Genomic DNA, 17,434 nt, shown 5'->3' on the forward strand with positions numbered 1-17,434 from the left:
GATTAGGAGGAATCGGAATGCAATCCAATTGAAGAGATAAAGCGAAAGTATGCATCTTTTTAAGTACTACAAAGTTGAATTTTACACATGCACTTGTTACAAAAAAATTTGAAAGTATATATTTATAATATAGAAGGGTATAGATGGACATATGCATAGGCGGGCATACGTTTTATAAACTTTTTTATTGTATAGGTCGTAAGATATAAATATACGAGTATGATACAGTATAAATGGGGAAAAGATCAACTGTCGATAAGAACGAGAAATGCATGTGCTGCCAACCAGAATGGGGCCACATGATTGAAATTGCAGTTTTCTTTCCCAAAGTTACTACCCGGAAAAATGGAAAAAGGAGGAAATAGACGTTACAAGAGAAGTGTAACCGTCCTAGTAACGTCACCATAAAGTTCCAGTGGTGGCAGTTACACAATTGCCCTCTTTGTGAGGTGGTCTATAAATGGGAAGAACGTCACCAAAGTTATGTAACAAACAACTCATTATAAGGCTTATCAATCTTTTCCACACAATCAATCTCTCCTTATTTCAGCATAGTTCGAGTGTTCAACTAATCAACTAATTGAAGCATCAAAGGGATCTTCGATCTGGAGCCACAACAAGATTCTTTAAAGCTTCCTTTTGCCCATGTTGAAAGTCTAAAGAAGACGAGAACCCGACTGGATACAGTAAGCTAGAAATAAATATATTTTTTCATATTAATATTTACCTTTTGACAAAAAATTAGATAGTTCCATGGATATTCCATTTTATGAAAAGCTAATTCATACAAACATGCGCACACATATATAGACTTCAATGGTTTAGGGTTTTTTCGCTGCTATTATCAAATTCATATCTACAATAAGTATCCGACAACTATCATATGCGATACTCAAAAAGATCATATATATATATATGGAAACACACACACACACACACACTCACATTCGGTTTATTGAAGGGCTTATTGGGTCTTGATTGTATCATGGGGAGTAGATTATTTTTCATATATCCCATATTCCCTCCTCTTCCAATCATCTCTCTCTCTCTCTCTCTCTCTCTCACACACACACACACACACATATATATATATATATATTTACACCTCAACAATCTAATTAAAATTCATTTAAACAGTATTACTACGATTCTCAATTTGTATAACATGTACCTTTTTTTCTTCAAAAAAAAGAAAAAGAAAGAGAAATGTAAAGTTCCTAGGGCATTCTTTTATTGAAAATAAAAACAAAATTATTTGGAAAACCTGTATGTAACTTTGTCTATGTCTTGTCTATTTGAGAACAGTAGTCAAATATCATTTAAAAATAATAATAAAAAGTACATAATTTTGATTGATTCCATTAAATTGAGTTAACTCATTATGGAATCAATATATATTAAATTGATACTATTTCGGATTTGATTAGAAGGTTACTACTTTAAAATAATCCATCTTCCATCTCTTAGTATTTTTGTATTTTCTCAAAGTTTAAATGCTAGACTTTCGACCCTCTATTAAAATTTGAATTTGAAACATTAAAATCTTAAATTGTAACTTTTAAAATCTTGAAATGTACCCTATTTAAGAAATGTAAATTGACATTCTATTAAATTGTGTAAAAGTACATCCTATCTAGCTGAGTCAACTCGGACAAGTGGTGAGTTGACTCAGTAAGGTTTTTATTTTGATTTTTAATTTTTTTTTGGGAGGGATGCCACTCTATAGATTAAAATAGTACTTGATATTATTATTATAAGTGCAGGGTCGTAGTCGTGTTTCTTTTCTACTTATTACACATGTTCCTTTTCTCCATTCACTTAAAGCTCTTTGCTTCCCTTTTATCTCATTAATTCTCATTACCTTTCTTCCACTGCGTGTTTGCAGGCTTCCCTTTGTCTCCTGCAACTAACCAATAACTAGGGTTTGCTTTATTATACTTTTGAACTCTCACATTCAATATAATATTAGATTTTATATATATATATACACAGTCTCTCTGAGGAATTCCCATATTTCATTAATGGCTGCAGCATCTCTTTCCTTGGGATAATCAAAGAACAAAACCTCTTGCAACATCTATCTCGATCGGCATCGCACGAGGGAACTGAAAAAGGAAAAAAAAACAAAAGGTAATATTCTGTTGCCATATAGCCTTCTGATCAGTTTGCATGAGAAAACTAGTTAGATTAAATAAAGTTAAGTGCAAGCAGCTACCTACTTTTCTGTATCCATTTGTTCTTTTTTTTTTTTTTCGCTCTTTTCCTCCTTTTCTAGGGTAATATTTAAGCAGCTGGGTGGTGAAATCTTGCATGACTTTAATTAGGCTAAACAGATTTATTGGGTCATGCAATTGAATTCTCTCAGAGAGAGAGAGAGAGAGATGAAAAGGACATCTAATTGAAATATGTGATCGGATTTCTGTTTTTAGATTTTCTGAGAACTAAATTAAAGAAAAGGTATATCTGATCAAAATTGAGGAGAATATATATCTGTCGCTGCTGGAAATTAACTGGTCAGTTTGTATCTTGATGGTGCTGGTGGTTGTTGTTTAGAACTTTATTTCAGATATAAGGTTTTGGGAGCTACTTAATTAATATTTGAGATGAAAAATTCGCACAATAGATATATAATAATGCTTTTGCGGGCAAAGAAAAAGTGTAAAAAAAAGGAGAACAATTAGTGGGTATTTTCCCAACAACCATATGAAACCTTGTATTGCTAGCTAACCCTAGTTTGTGTATATTGTTGCTTGTTAATTAATATTCCAACTAGCCAAGATCCAGTTAACGGGTTTAATGGCATGGGTTCGTTGCTGCAGCTAACAATATTAGCATTGATCAATATATATACAGGATATATAAATGCATATGGCTTCCTCTAGCTATTCTGGTTCCCCTTGTGCTGCCTGCAAGTTCTTAAGGCGAAAATGCCTGCCCGATTGCATTTTCGCGCCGTATTTCCCTCCCGAGGAGCCCCAAAAGTTCGCCAATGTTCACAAGATCTTTGGTGCAAGCAATGTGAGCAAACTTCTCAATGAAATTCGCCCGGATCAGAGGGAGGATGCGGTGAACTCGCTTGCCTATGAGGCCGAGGCGAGAATAAAAGACCCTGTCTATGGCTGCGTCGGGGCGATCTCGGTCCTCCAAAGGCAAGTCTTTAGGCTACAGAAGGAGTTGGAGGCCACAAATGCTGATCTCATAAGGTTCACTTGCAACGAAACCTCGGGGGGGCTGCCTGCGTTCCCTGGGACCGGACCGGGCGGGTTTGTGAACCAAATGGCACCTGGCAGGCAAAGGTATGTGCAGTTTGGGAGAGGGATGGATCATGAAGGGGAGTCCAATTTTGATCATCAGGGTTCTAGTTTGGGTTTTCCTGGTTATCCTTCTCACTGGACTGATAGCACTTCAGGAGATGGTCATGAGAGTGGAGGCTAGGAGAAAATAAGTAGCTTATGGTGTGTATATGCTAATGCCAAATGAGCATTGCTTAGTGTTTTTAGAAGAAGAGTAGAAGAAACATTAGTGGTGGTTATCACTCTTGAATTGGTGAGGTGAAGGATAATTAGCTACCTTGCTAGTCTGTGTGCTCTCTCCTGCATGGTGTGTGGTGTGGTTTGGTGTAGTTTGCTACTTTGTAGTTTGCTAATTGTTTGTCAATTAATGAAAGTTTCTATATAGCATATATTTGGTACCCTTTTGTAACATTAGTAGAGTTGAGGTAGTGTGTGTATGATTATGTTTGTTTGAGAGAGAGAGAGAGAGAGAGAGAGAGAGAGAGAGAGAGAGAGAGAGAGAGAGAGAGAGTTGAATCAACGGTAAGTATAGGTAGGTGTTAGATTTGATGGTACCCTATGAAACATGAGTATAGTTGATATAGTGCGTGTGTTGAGAGAGAGAGAGAGAGAGAGAGAGAGAGAGACTTGACTCAAAGGTGATTCAAATCTAATCTAATCCGATACAATTCAAATAATCGAAACCATCTCTTCAAATATAGAGATAATTTTTTTTTTTTTATATAACTCGGGGACTCCAGCCACCGTCACGCTACTTTAGACACTATGATGTGACACTAAATATGGAGGTGAAAGCCTCCCGCCCTTTGGCGTACCCTTGATAAATATATATATATATATATATATATATATATAATTTTCCATATAAAGCTTCATTTACAGTTTTAGGGTTATTTTAGTAGTGCAGAACACAGCAGTAGTACTATTTAATTGGCAGTGCTTGGGTTCAAAATTTTGATATATAATTAATTTAATTGTGTTCTTGTTCTAAAGCTGAACAAAAAAGTAATTAGCTATTATGTCCATAACTCAAGAACCTAATAGTTTTGACTTTGAAACCTCATTAGCTTACAGTTAATCCTAGCTTGCTAGCTAACTTGAAATTATAAGTAATAATGAAGCTATTAGTTTAATATATTTTATACATATATAATCACCGAAACTTATCAGTATTGGACATTAATCTAGCTAGCCACCTACCGCACGATTTATATTATTATAAAAATTAGAGGGAATATTATGGTTAAATCAATATTTAATTAACTGACAATTGATTAGATCCTACATATATATATATATATATATATATATATGTATTCAACAATTTTAATCTTATAATATTTAGATTAATCTTTAATTAATTAGATGACATCTCACTGACCGTATAGTTAGCTTTAGTTGTCTAACTGGTACATGGAACAAGTCACACTGCTGCCATTTTGGTGGACAGCCCTACTCCCCCTCTCCTATATGTAAATTCAAAATGATTTTTTTTTCTCAATTTCATTCACTCACAATTTGGCAATATTTAATTATAATTAACATTGATAAAACTTAAAATTACTAACTTCTGTCCTATACACACAAGCGCGCATAAACAAACTTACATACCTAAAGATTGATGAACCTCTGTGCAACGATTGACTCCGAGAAGAGGCAAAATAACAAATTTTCAAACTTATTCTAAATCTATCCTATCTAAACCCTAAATCTCCTGTCGAGCATACCTTTCTTGAACATTCAAACTCTCACTTAAAAGTGAAGAGACCGATAAAATATCGAACTCAAGACAGTATTCACATATACCCAAAATTTATAATTTTTATATTTCAAGAATTCGAGCTCTAATCTCTCGTACGAGATCCGAAGGTGAATCAAAGATCAAATGCTCATATTTAGAGAGAAATAAATATGCTTGTAGCAAACTATGTACTTCATTCCATTGCCATTAGGTTAATTTGGAGCTTCCTTTTGGAATAATAGTAATAATAATTGACAAAGGTTAGGTGTGAACGTATAAAAAACACTGCATATATATTGACTGTGAGAATATTGGTCCAGCTTTTTGCAGTGCATCATTTTCAACACTCCCTACATCTTGTTTTCAATATTCTTTCAAAAGTTGGCACTGTAAATTTGTTGACCTACCATTTTTAATTTTTGTTTTCCTTTGCAGCTTATAGTGCACTTTGGTGTTTGTGATAGATGCGAGATTGTTCCTCTCTCTCTCTCTCTCTCTCTCTCTCTCTCTCTCTCTCTCTCTCTCTCTCTCTCTCACATATGAATGTCATTGTTTGGAATAGTAAAGGGTACAGGTGCCTAGTGATATAGGACTCTTTAAGGGATTGTTTGCCCATGTGAGGGGGGTATGTGCACCTACAGAATTATTAAATGCATTCGGATCTTAATTGGATTTTTCAACGTTGTCTCCCTCCAGCTGCAATTGAACTTCCCCTCTTCAGTATTAATTCCAAGACACAGCTACTGTGTGACAGGCATTAATGAAGAACTTGGACCCCAGGGTTGTGGGTTCAATCCACTTGTAAGTTTACTCCCAGTAAACTATGAGGGGTGTGTCAATGGGTAAGTAATTTTCACCTTTTTAGATTTGGTGCCGCACCATCGAGTCACAAAGTGACGCGTTGATGGCTTTTGGAATTTTCAGGTCATCAAAAAAAGAAAAGTGAAGAACTTGGACCCCCCCTTTTTTTTTTTATCCATTTTGAGTTTTAGGCAACTAAGTAAACTCATGCTTTAAGTGATTTATTACTTGTTTTTCTTCGTTCATTTATCTTTTTAGCTAGGTTGGAGTAGTAGTTCTTTTTTTTTTTTTATTACGTTGGGTGTCCTGGCTTCCCCATCTCATCCAATTGACACTCCAGTTGACACTCCCGTTGACCAGACATACTCTGGTGGCAATACAGAGTACTCAGACTATTTCTACACCCACGCAACAAGACCCCTCTCACTGTGCAGGGGTTAATATAGGATTTGCTCGTTGGGGCAGGAATCGAACTTGGGAATTAAACCAGCAAGTGGCCCATCCCAAGCCCGCCCTTGCCACTTGCATGATTGCACGGGAGCAAAGTAGTTCTCTTCTTTGTCTTTGCCTTACGTGGTTTATATGAAAAAGTTTTTATTCATTACAAGAACATATTCATATCGATGAGTAATCTCATAATTTGTTTAAAAAATAATAATTGGGCTTAAAATGGTAAATAAATTAATCTCAAAACATTATGGTCTTGTTTGGAACTCAAAAGATATTAAGGAAAAGGAAAATATTAAGAAATTCATATTTTCATGTTTGACTACCCAAAAAAAGTAAGAAAGAAAATTAAGAAAAAAAAACCAAATCTATGAATAAAAATTTAATTTTCCACATCATTAATATTTAGTTTTTTTTTAATTTTTAATCATATTAAAATAATTTTTTATTTTTTAAGTATTTAACAGAAAATGAATTTATAAGGGAAAATGAGTTTTCTACTTATTTTCTTTTTGTTAATGTCATGTTTTTCAACATCATTAATGGAAGAGATTAGTGAGGGGAAGCCTGCCTTCTTTCACTAAACCCAAGAGAAGTTAATAAATATTTTACTTTAAAAAGTTATTTGGTTGAGAAACAAGCCGAATAATGAAAATTTTTTTTTTTTTTATCTAAAGGAGAGCGGCACTTCCATTTATTTAATGATATACCATCACTTTTGGCGGAAAAATATCGTGGTTACAAAACAAGCATTAGGAGATTACAGATAAAAAAATTAAAGGCCTCCCAAAAGTAACACCAACAACCAACCAAAACAAAACTACAAATCCAAACAAAGTTAAATAAGAAACAAATCTAAACACACACCTATCAAAAACCAAAAATAATAAAATAAACTAAAATCAAAAAATCTAAACCAACTAAACAAAAATTGAGAGGTTGATATAATGACGAAAGAAAGTGAGACCTAACTTATCCATCCAAAAAATACTTTTCAGAAAACGTGGTAAAATATATTGTTTTTCGTAAATGATATTGTTTCACATTTCTTCTTCTCTAGCGAGAAAATTAGTCGCCTTTCCTATATTGATGGATTACCATGAAGTTCACTCATTCTAACTCCGCCACGAGATCCTCCCAAAAATCTCAAAGATACCACAAAGTACATCTACCTTTCTGAAACCAACCAACAACAATTCGTGAGTCACTTTCAATAATCACATTAAAATAATGAAATCATTTGCGTAAACGAATTCCTTCTAGAAGTGCTTTTAATTCCGCGCTATTGTTCGTACCATTACCAAAATAACTTGAAAAAATCGCTTTCACCATGTCATGACAGTCATAAATAATTCCTTCACCTCCTCAAGTACCATGATTGCCCTTACAGGTCCCATCACAATTAAGTTTTATCCACCCTAATGGGCGTTTAACCTACAAAATAATTTTTCCAGACTTGGCGCAAACTCTCCGACGCTGAATTTGAAACTCTTTCAAAATCGTAATGTCCGATATCTTCAATTTTCGAAAAAAATTAGAGCTCTCAGCCGAAAGATGAAAAGTTCAATGATATTTATGGAGGAAAAAAACCTACTTAACCATTAACTATGTGAAGATATTATGAACCGTGAGACAATTATGATGAATAGTACAGAAAAACAATGAGTTAGATAGATAAAACAACAAAATATATGAATTTAACGTGGTTCGGTAGTATGCTTATATTCACACGAGTGAGCGGCATTTGAATTTCACTATTTCGAAAGTAGGATTATATCATTTGTATTTATACTAATTCTAACCGTACAAAGATATTAGAAAAATTCTTCAAATGCCCCTATAATCCATCATTATCTAAACTTAAAAAGGGGGAGAGGTGAAATTAAAATTATTGAACCCAAATGAAACGCATGTATCAAATTAGGATCCAATCTGTGTCTCCCTTTGGCATGCAAAGACGATCACGCGCATGGACGCATCAAAGCGTAGGACGGGCCCGAGTCTTAATGGGCCCAGACGTATTCAAGAACGGGTCAAGTCCATCGTTCTCCGCCCAATGGGCCCCCATAACCGCCCTAAGATCATGTCGGTCCAAAACTGCCCAACACAAACTTCCCATCCGATCTGACTGATTTGACGGCCCAAAAGCCCACCCACATGCTTTGAGAAATACCCGCTTGCTTTCTTAAATAATAATTGAATATTTCCTAGTACCACCCATGACTACATAAATATTTCATTAAATAATTATGGTTGAGAGGAAAAATGTGAATGCGTGTGTGGTGGGGTGAGCTCCATGGGTCATTTTCTTGTCAACAGAAAAAGGGGAAATTCGACCCATGTGGGTGTTACCATCTTGGCAACGACCACATAGTAACAAAATAAAAATATAAAAAGAGGAAGTTTGATGGTCTTTGCATTAATTCATTAAATATTTTTAGTGGTGTGAGTTTTAGTACTTAAGGATGAAGAGTATTCGATAAAAATAAAAATAATTGATCAATTTGACCGAATTTGGTTAAAGTATCTATCCTTCAACGACTAGTAGCATCACCCATGTTCCGCATCAATTAGCATCAACTTTTCATTTCCATTTCTTAGTCAATTAGTCATTTTCTATAGCTGATATCATGTTTGTATCTTGTGATTCGTCGTCTGAAAAATAAAATATTGCTAATTAAGAAGCAATTGAGAGAAATTCAATTTAGTTTGGTAACTGGAGCCTTAAATGAAATAGGTTCAGAGAAATTCAATTTGGTTTGGTTGAATTTTTTCAATTAGCTTATTGAATTAACCCTATTAATCAAATTCTTAGTCTTATTAGCATCCATTAAGTATAGGCTAATATTTAAATGTTGAAGAGAAAATGTTTGTTTATATGCCTATGAATGAAGAAAGGATAATGACGACATTGTGTTATCGATACTAGTGGGTATTCAACAATTCTAACTTTATGGCAATTTAACAACTAGTTATTAAAGAAAATTACATTGCAACTTCCCACACCTCCTAGGAAATTAAGAAGATGATGAGGCTGATTATTTAAGATCTGAATGAGAAAATGCAGTCAAAGATGGAGAATATGTTCATGTGCTACCTTTACTTCAAAAGTGATGATCACATGTTAGAATTTATGTATTCCCAAGAAGGGGATGAATTGGGTATTTAAAATTTTTTTCATAGGTCAATTCAAATTCTAACAATAGTATTACACAAGCCTAGGGTCTTTCTATACAATCATAAACTTAATCAATAATTAAACGCAAACATTCAAGTGTTGAAACTTAAATTACAAAAATCAAAAGTAGACACAAGAAATGTTATCGGGGTTAAGCCAATACTGCATACGTCCCCACCTCAAACTCACAAGTAAGAGGATTTCACTAAGACTCACTTAAGGGGTGGAGCGGCACCTAATACAACACTTTAAAGGGATGGTGCACCTAACTTTCCTAACTTACTCAAAGCTAATCCGAAACTTTTCACAAGGCAAGTCTCTCTCTTCTGACCACATGTCAATAATACAACAGTTATTCAAAATTGTGTACAAACAAATATACTTCTTACATTAAGCAGATATGTACCACTATGCTCAATCAATTAATGCACTCACATATGATAGGATATTAAGTTCAAGTGAGATTTTGTTAACCAATGTGTTAACTCTCAACAATATGTATGTCAATGTGTGTGTGTGTGAGAGTAAGACTTTTGATTTCAAGATAATGTTCTTGTAATGTGAATAATCAAAAGGTCTCTATAACCCTTAAACAAATATCTCAATAATATTTTTCAAATGTAAAGCACAATAATATGGTTTAAGCTTGCTAAAAATGTTTTTGTCAAAACACAAAGCAAGCTTATGAATCTTACAATGAGGATGCAAGATCTTAAGTCAAGTAAAAGTTTTTCCCAATACAATATTTATGAGTGAAATATTATGGGAAAAATCTTAAGCAACTCTCCAAATAATCAATACACAATCAAATAAAATGAGGGAGAGTTAAAGCTTGTAAGTTGAATATGAAACACTGATCTCTCATAAAATAAAAGGCTAGATGAGTATGTAGAAAAGATTTTGACAATGAGTATGAAAAATATGGAAGTAAGAAAGATTTTGCCCAATAATGTTTTCAGAGTATTTTGGCAAATCTAAAACCCTAATCATATCTTAATTATGACAAATGAGAAGGTATTTGTAGAGTTGGGAAGAAATATAGCCATTGGGGACACGTTGGGTATTTTGGAAAAAAATTGAGTTGAATTAAAAATAATCCAGTTTAACCTCGGTAAAAATTGACCAACTCGAGAGGTTCGATCGATCATTTTTAAGTTTTGGTCGACCAGATTACTTAGTTCGGTTGACCAGGGTGTTTTTGAATTAAGGAGTTGGTCTACCAGACTTGAGGTGATTTTGGACCTCCGAGGTTTGGTCGACCAAGCTAAGTTCGATTGACCGAATTTGGATGTTTGGTCGACGAAACCATTTTTCAACTTCAAGTTTGGTCAACCAGGTCGTTGGTATTTCCCCACGTTCCAGTTTAGTCGACCAAATGATTAAACTTTTAACCCTGGGTAGGTTCGGTCGACTGAAGTATCTCTTTGTGTTAGGGTTCGGTCGACCGAACACACTAACTTTGTGCATTCAATTCCTAACTCTCTTTTAAAGAAACCCTTGTTCAAATAAATGTTAATTCTAAGTTATAGGGGGCTTATTCATGCAATAATTTGGGACCTATGATCAGTCTAAGGTCTTTGAGCTTATGTGTCCTATTATGCATGCAATGCATTAATTATTACAGACCCAAAAACTAAATGCAATTACAATGAAAACAGAAAAGTCTTCAGTCTTCATGCTCGTCACTCAATGAAGTACGCCAGGTGAATTTGTATTATCCGTTTTGGCTTTTATGCTCCTTGTCCCTTATGTGTGATCTCAATCGTAAACCTGTGCATATGCTAAATATACACATAAGTTCACTGTGTTTTGTCAGCATCAAAACAGAGATCAGACTCACAAAGTAAACAATCTCCCCTTTTTTTATGATGACAAAGACGCATGAGAAAAATGGGTCCATCCTGAAGAGGCTTCCCCTAAGAATATGCACATCGTAAAAATAAGCATCATAGTATAGGCATATTCAGAAAAGAAGACATAAGACATAAGATAGTATCAATTGCATTTAGATCTAAGACATATTCATGCATTTTGCTCAAGAAAACCTCTTCCCCTTTTGGCATCATCAAAAAGGTTAAGCTAAGGAAAACATTTGAAGGCTTTAAAAAATATCTTAACTTGTGAAATATAGTCCCCATTAAAAAAAAAATCCCTTTTTAACACACTCCCCCTTTTAGTTTGAAGAAAAGTATGGCAGTGTAGCACCCAAGCAAGAAAGTATGATATGTGACAAATAAAAGTATAGGGGTTGTGCTTGTTGAAAAAGACACTTTAAGAATCATGCAAGCAAAAATTTCTGGTATATCATTTAGGCACACATAAAAACATGACTAGAAAATTATAACCATATTGATCTTAAGGATTTAATAGTCATATGCAAGATCATATGACAAACACAAAGGCTATGTGGCAATCATGAATATATTGACATCGGATATTCAATAACAGTTCTGTAAGGAAGCACATGCCATATTGAATTTCAAGACAAATCTGAGCTATGAAGAGCATAAATAACATATGAGGTTTTAGTTCAAGAGCTCCTCCCCCTTTCAAGTTGAATGATGGCTTAGATGCTTTTAAGGGCTTATACCAAAAAAAAAAAAAAAAATTCTTTCATTTAAATAACCAAGTAGTGCAGCAACTATCTTAGATTCCCTAAGCGTCAGATGATTATGTACGGATACAATTTGACATTTAATTAATTTCTGTTCATCATTTCAAAATTTTTTTACTTTTATTTTATCATCATCATCATTGTACTTGTTTTTATTTTGGGAAATTTTTTTCAAAATTTCAGTAGCATGCCGAACTGATGCTCCCCTCAAGTAATAGCTACCGATAAATGTAAATAACAGTAAATAACCCAACTATTAGCAAAAATCAAAATGGATAGTGGGTGGGAGTGTAGTGCAGTCAGAAAAACAAAAGATAGAGCAAAATAATGTATGATGTTTATAGTTACAGACCAGATAATAGTAGTAGTAGTAGTAGTAGTAGTAGTAGTAGTAGTAGTAATAATAATAATAATAATAATAATAATAATAATAATAATAATAATAATAATAATAATAATAATAATAATAATATCAGTTTCTGTAGGGGCTCTCTTTATGTCTATGCGCCATCCCCATCATCAAAATCATCTCCTCCATCTAGGTCAAAGTCCATCTGCTCCTGATCTCTATCATCGTGTAGCTCATGAATACGACCATTCAGCTCACTGGAATTAACAACTATGACCCTTTCTAACTCCCTATACCTGTGCTCTGAAGAGATCGAAAACTCTCTGAACTCATCACGAAGAGTAGTGTACTGTGCATTGGATGACGAGGCCATATCCCTCAACTCCCTGATATCTGTCTGTATAGTCTGGGTGATCTGAGACTGGGAATCTCTATACTGAGCAAATGAATCAGTAAACCGTGTAATGACTGCCATCAAGTCAGCATTCGATGGCTGTGCAGGTTGTGGTGGCATCTCCTATGGGACCTCTTCCTGATTTGGCTATCTCTTACCACCCGTGGGCAACCACATGTTGCCAACCAGCTCATACCCCATCAACCTCAGGGTAATCGAGGAGAACATATCTGCGTTCCTCCTTCTCTTTAGCACGACAAGGTTTGATCACTTCAATCGTCCTGAATAGTTTGTTCAAAATCCCCCTATAAGGCATGATGACCCTACGCCCAACAGTCTTAGCCAACATCCATCTCATCATCAAACTCGGCAGGTTAAGTGTCTTTCTACTGAACAAACACCACATGAAAAAGCAATCTAAAAATGATACATGCACTCTAGACCCTATCTTAGGCAAAATGTTATACGTAATCAGATGGTGGACTACCTTGGCTTCTAAGGTGAAGGACCTATAGTTTGGAGGGTGATTGGGGTTTGCAAGTGGGTTAGTCATAACTAAGTTTGAAAAAGCCCCAATAGAAAACTCCTAATCATTTATCCAAGAGGTGACAGAATCAAGGCACTCAAAATCTCCTCGCCCAATGTCGAGAACGTCAAACAAAAATTTAGCATCGAATCTGATGTCTGTCTCCAAAACTCGGGAGTAGCATCCATTCTCATCATTTCCCAGATTCGCCTAAAATAGTCTAACAAAGGTGGGATAGTGCTCGCCGGGCTGATATGTCATGAGTGACTTCCACCCCTGATATCTAAACATATCCATAACATTCCTAAAATGCTACTGCATAAAAGAGAGATCAAGGACCTTACCGAGTATGACCTCCTTGGGGCGGACTTCTCTCATGTATCTGATTCTAGCCTGATTTGAGATGAACCAGCTATCCTGGGCATAGGCCACCTCCTAAGCATCCATGTGTTCGTTTGCTTAGCCATAGAGAATGGTGGAAGGATTTTTGGGTTTGGAGTAAGGATTTAGGAGAAAGGCTGAAGAAATAGAGGAAAAGCTCTCAATTTTGAGGTGAAAATAAGCTTTTCACACGGCCAATATATATAGGCCCGCGAGGTTTGGTCGACCAGGGGAGAAGTTCGGTTGTTAGCTTTACCGTGATCCCAAAAGGGGGGGGGTGAATTGGTATTTTAAAATTTTAAGCTCTAGGTCAATCACCTAATACTTATATATTTACAACCCTATGGTCAATCTAGTGCAAGTAATGTAACTGTATACCAAAAAGTAGATAAAGAAACTTAATCAAACATACATGCACCAAAAAGCAGTAAAGTAAGGATGACACACAGAAATGTTATCAAGTTTCGGCCAATTGCTTACGTCCCCGTCTTGGCTAACAAGTACAAATATTACCACTATAACTTGCTCACTTAAATGGGTAGAGCGGCACCTATACAAAATAGATCAAATTAGCACAGGACTGACCTCAACCTTTACAACTAGGTCAATTATCACATGACTGACCTCAACCTACACAATCCTTATCGGGCTGGATTACTGCCCCCTCAGGCCACGCTTGGAACGCTCAAAATTACAATCAAATGGTACAATCAAAATGCTTTCATGTAAAGCGGAAATGTACCCAAATAAGCTCAATCAAATACACCACAATATGATTCAATATGTAGGCTTAGTGTGATCTTATGTTTCAACTCTCAAATACGTTTACTATCAGTGTAATGAGTGCATGAGAGTATCAACAAACAATCTTTGTATCTTAAGATATTCAAATAACCATGTTCACACAAAGATGTCAAGCAGCCTTAAAAATATCAATCAGCAGGATATTTCAATCGTGTGAATATATATATGCTTGGTTTGCAAAATATATATAATCCTTGTATTCAGCAAATAATATGTGAGTGAATGAATATTGCAACAAAGATCACTATCACAAACACAAATATCTTTTCACAAAATATGTAGATCTAAATCACACAAAATATTTGAGAATATTTTTTAAAACGTTTTACAACTCAAAAACAAATACGAATTTCTCAAGATGTTGCAACGAATATGCAATCTCAAAAGATCAAATAAAGTCTTCTTAGGATAAATTTATTAGCAAAGTTCCCTAAGAATCCTTTTTGGTTTGGCTCTTAAATAAAAATGAATCAATCACACAGAACAAGGAGAGCAAACCGTTTTAAACAACACATTCAATCTACTTACAGAGTGTTTAGACAATAGTTGCAGGTAAGTATGAGTGGATGGATATTCGAAGTTGCAAGATAAAAAGCTCTGGAGAAATTTTCTTAATCGTATATTTTCAATCCGTATGTAATTTCTCTAAATAATAGGCATATATAGGGATACCATAAATGATGCTCGTTGGGAACACGATCGGAATTATTAGAAAAGAATAATACCATTTTTAGTAATTAACATACTTAAATATGGAAACTTTTCAAAATAACCCGAGAGCATCGGTCGACCAAAAACATTTTTGGTCGACCAGAGTTCATAAGGTTCGGTCGACCAGGTCAAAAATGAACTTTAGAGTCGTTTTACCAGATCAGTATTTCCGAGGTGATTTTTCAAAATCAACGCAGTTTGGTCAACCAAGGCAAAATTGAACTAAGGGCTCGGTTGATCGAAAAGAGGCAAATTTTCAATTCTCCCAGGTTCGGTCAACTAGAACTAGAATGAAGTAGACTGGTCGGTCGACCAGACCGTTGGATCCCACACGTGGGGATTCGGTCGACCAGGTCGGTGTAGTATAAAAACCTCTCGATCGACCGGGAGGTCAAAATGTTTACTCCCAGGTGGTTCGGTCGACCGGGGTCAAATGAACTGCAGTGGCTCGGTTGATCAGACAGTGGTCAACTTGTTGACCCAGACCGGTTTCGGTCAACCAGGAGAAAATGACCTATGTAGGTCGGTCGACCGAAAGTACATAACTTGTACAATTCTACCATTTTTCAAGCATGTCATCACCCAAATCAAATGATCAATCATATGTATGCATGAATGAGTGTCCTGCACAAGGTCTAAAATACGTCTAAAATACTCATTAGTCACAATAAGTATATGTCACTATCAAAACCGGACGTGACCTATAAGGTCAACATCGGTTGACCGATGCTTCAAATTCTTCACAATCCATGTATGTTCGGTCAACCGTAGCATAGGGTGGTCGACCAAAATTGGATGTGATGTTTTGATTTTCGTGGATTATTTGACCAACTTATTTTGTTCTTGAAATGGACGGTCAACCGAAATGCATTCAATTTTGTGTTCGGTCGGCCAAGGGTAGACCGAAGTGTGTTCGGTTGACCGAAAATCATCAGTTCAAACACGATGGTCAACTGAAGGGTCAAAGTCAACTATACAGTTGACCGAATGAGTCATGTCATTTAAATATGGTCGACCGAACTCAGTCAACTCTTTAATTTCAACTGGATTTTGATTTAATTCTTGCTTTAAAAGAATAACTAATGGCTTTTCACACAAGATGGGATCTATAAGTAGGATTTCTAAGTTTAACCACTTCCTAAACCATTGGTCATCACTACCCCACTATGGCTGATTCTATGATCTAAGGAAGTGTGATTATTTAGATTCAATTTGAGCTCTTCCTCCCTCTTGCCCTGTGGAATCAACCACAATAATCACCCACATCATTTCCTTATCTAAACCTCTAGCACTCCTACATAAACACACAAAACCGATATGTCCTTTCATTTCATTGAATAACCAGGCTTTACGTGCATACGAGGGTGTTTGTTTATTTGTTCTATTTTTTTCAAAAGAGGCATTAGAGTTTTTATGATTGTCGGATTTTAGAGATAGGCCCTTTTTGTAAAATTTATTTCTTTTGACTCCTAAGGGTTTGTTAATTCAGGTGTAATCCCAAGAGGGGGGTGAATTGGGTTTATTTAAAAATTCTTTAAGATTATTTACTACGTAATCCCTATTTATATATTTAACAAATTAATTGCAGGGATTTGAAATTGATTCAAATTATTATCTTAATAAATTCTATTTTACCCAATTAATTATCCAGTGCACGTGGGGTTATTCAACATACACAAATGCGAGATAGGTATTGAAATGCGTTACGGAAATTAAAAAGAGTAAGGGAAGGAAGAAGGCAAACACAATTTTCATGAGGTTCAGCCAACCCGGCCTACGTCCTCACCTTGAGCAACCCATTCAAGGATTGCACTAAATCCCTTCTCCTTTAATCGGGACGAACTTCCCTTACATCCGCTGCTTACAAGAGGCACAACTTCCTCCTCATTCGGTTCACAACCCGAACCGTAATTACAATATAGAATTTCAAATCTGCAAAACAACTCAATATAGCTTCCAACAAAGCTAGTGAGTATAATGGAAAACCTAACACATATCCATATGATAAAACTAGAAGTTCAGTATATATATAACGATATAATCGTTATATGAATGATATGCTTCAAAAAATTTCCCTTTGATCAAATCTCTCAAAATAATTATATAAGTAAGTGCTTTGGAGAAGTTACGGTTTTAAATAATCTTTGTTTAAAAGTATATGATTATTCTGCTTCAAATATTGAATCCAACCAAAT

At 35.3% G+C, this 17,434-nt stretch overlaps 1 protein-coding gene across 2 annotated transcripts; it reads left to right on the top strand.

Annotated features, from left to right (window-relative positions):
• Positions 1-485: 485 nt before the first annotated feature.
• On the top strand, positions 486-3,692 carry LOC131168069 (LOB domain-containing protein 25). 2 transcript variants are annotated; one of them, XM_058127260.1, is made up of 4 exons: positions 486-686; positions 1,886-1,922; positions 2,032-2,130; positions 2,854-3,692. In XM_058127260.1, the coding sequence occupies exon 4, from the start codon at positions 2,863-2,865 to the stop codon at positions 3,433-3,435; it is 573 nt and encodes a 190-aa protein (XP_057983243.1). In that variant the 5' UTR covers positions 486-686; positions 1,886-1,922; positions 2,032-2,130; positions 2,854-2,862; the 3' UTR covers positions 3,436-3,692. The 2 variants fall into 2 exon arrangements, with proteins under 2 accessions (XP_057983243.1, XP_057983244.1); XM_058127261.1 differs by lacking the exon at positions 1,886-1,922.
• The last annotated feature ends 13,742 nt before the right edge of the window (positions 3,693-17,434 follow it).

Source organism: Malania oleifera, chromosome 11 (genome assembly GCF_029873635.1).
Source record: "Malania oleifera isolate guangnan ecotype guangnan chromosome 11, ASM2987363v1, whole genome shotgun sequence".
NCBI lineage: Eukaryota > Viridiplantae > Streptophyta > Magnoliopsida > Santalales > Ximeniaceae > Malania > Malania oleifera.

Coding starts and splice junctions, on each gene's coding strand:
- LOC131168069 (XM_058127260.1), top strand. CDS start 2,863: ATGCATATGGCTTCCTCTAGCTATTCTGGTTCCCCTTGTGCTGCCTGC.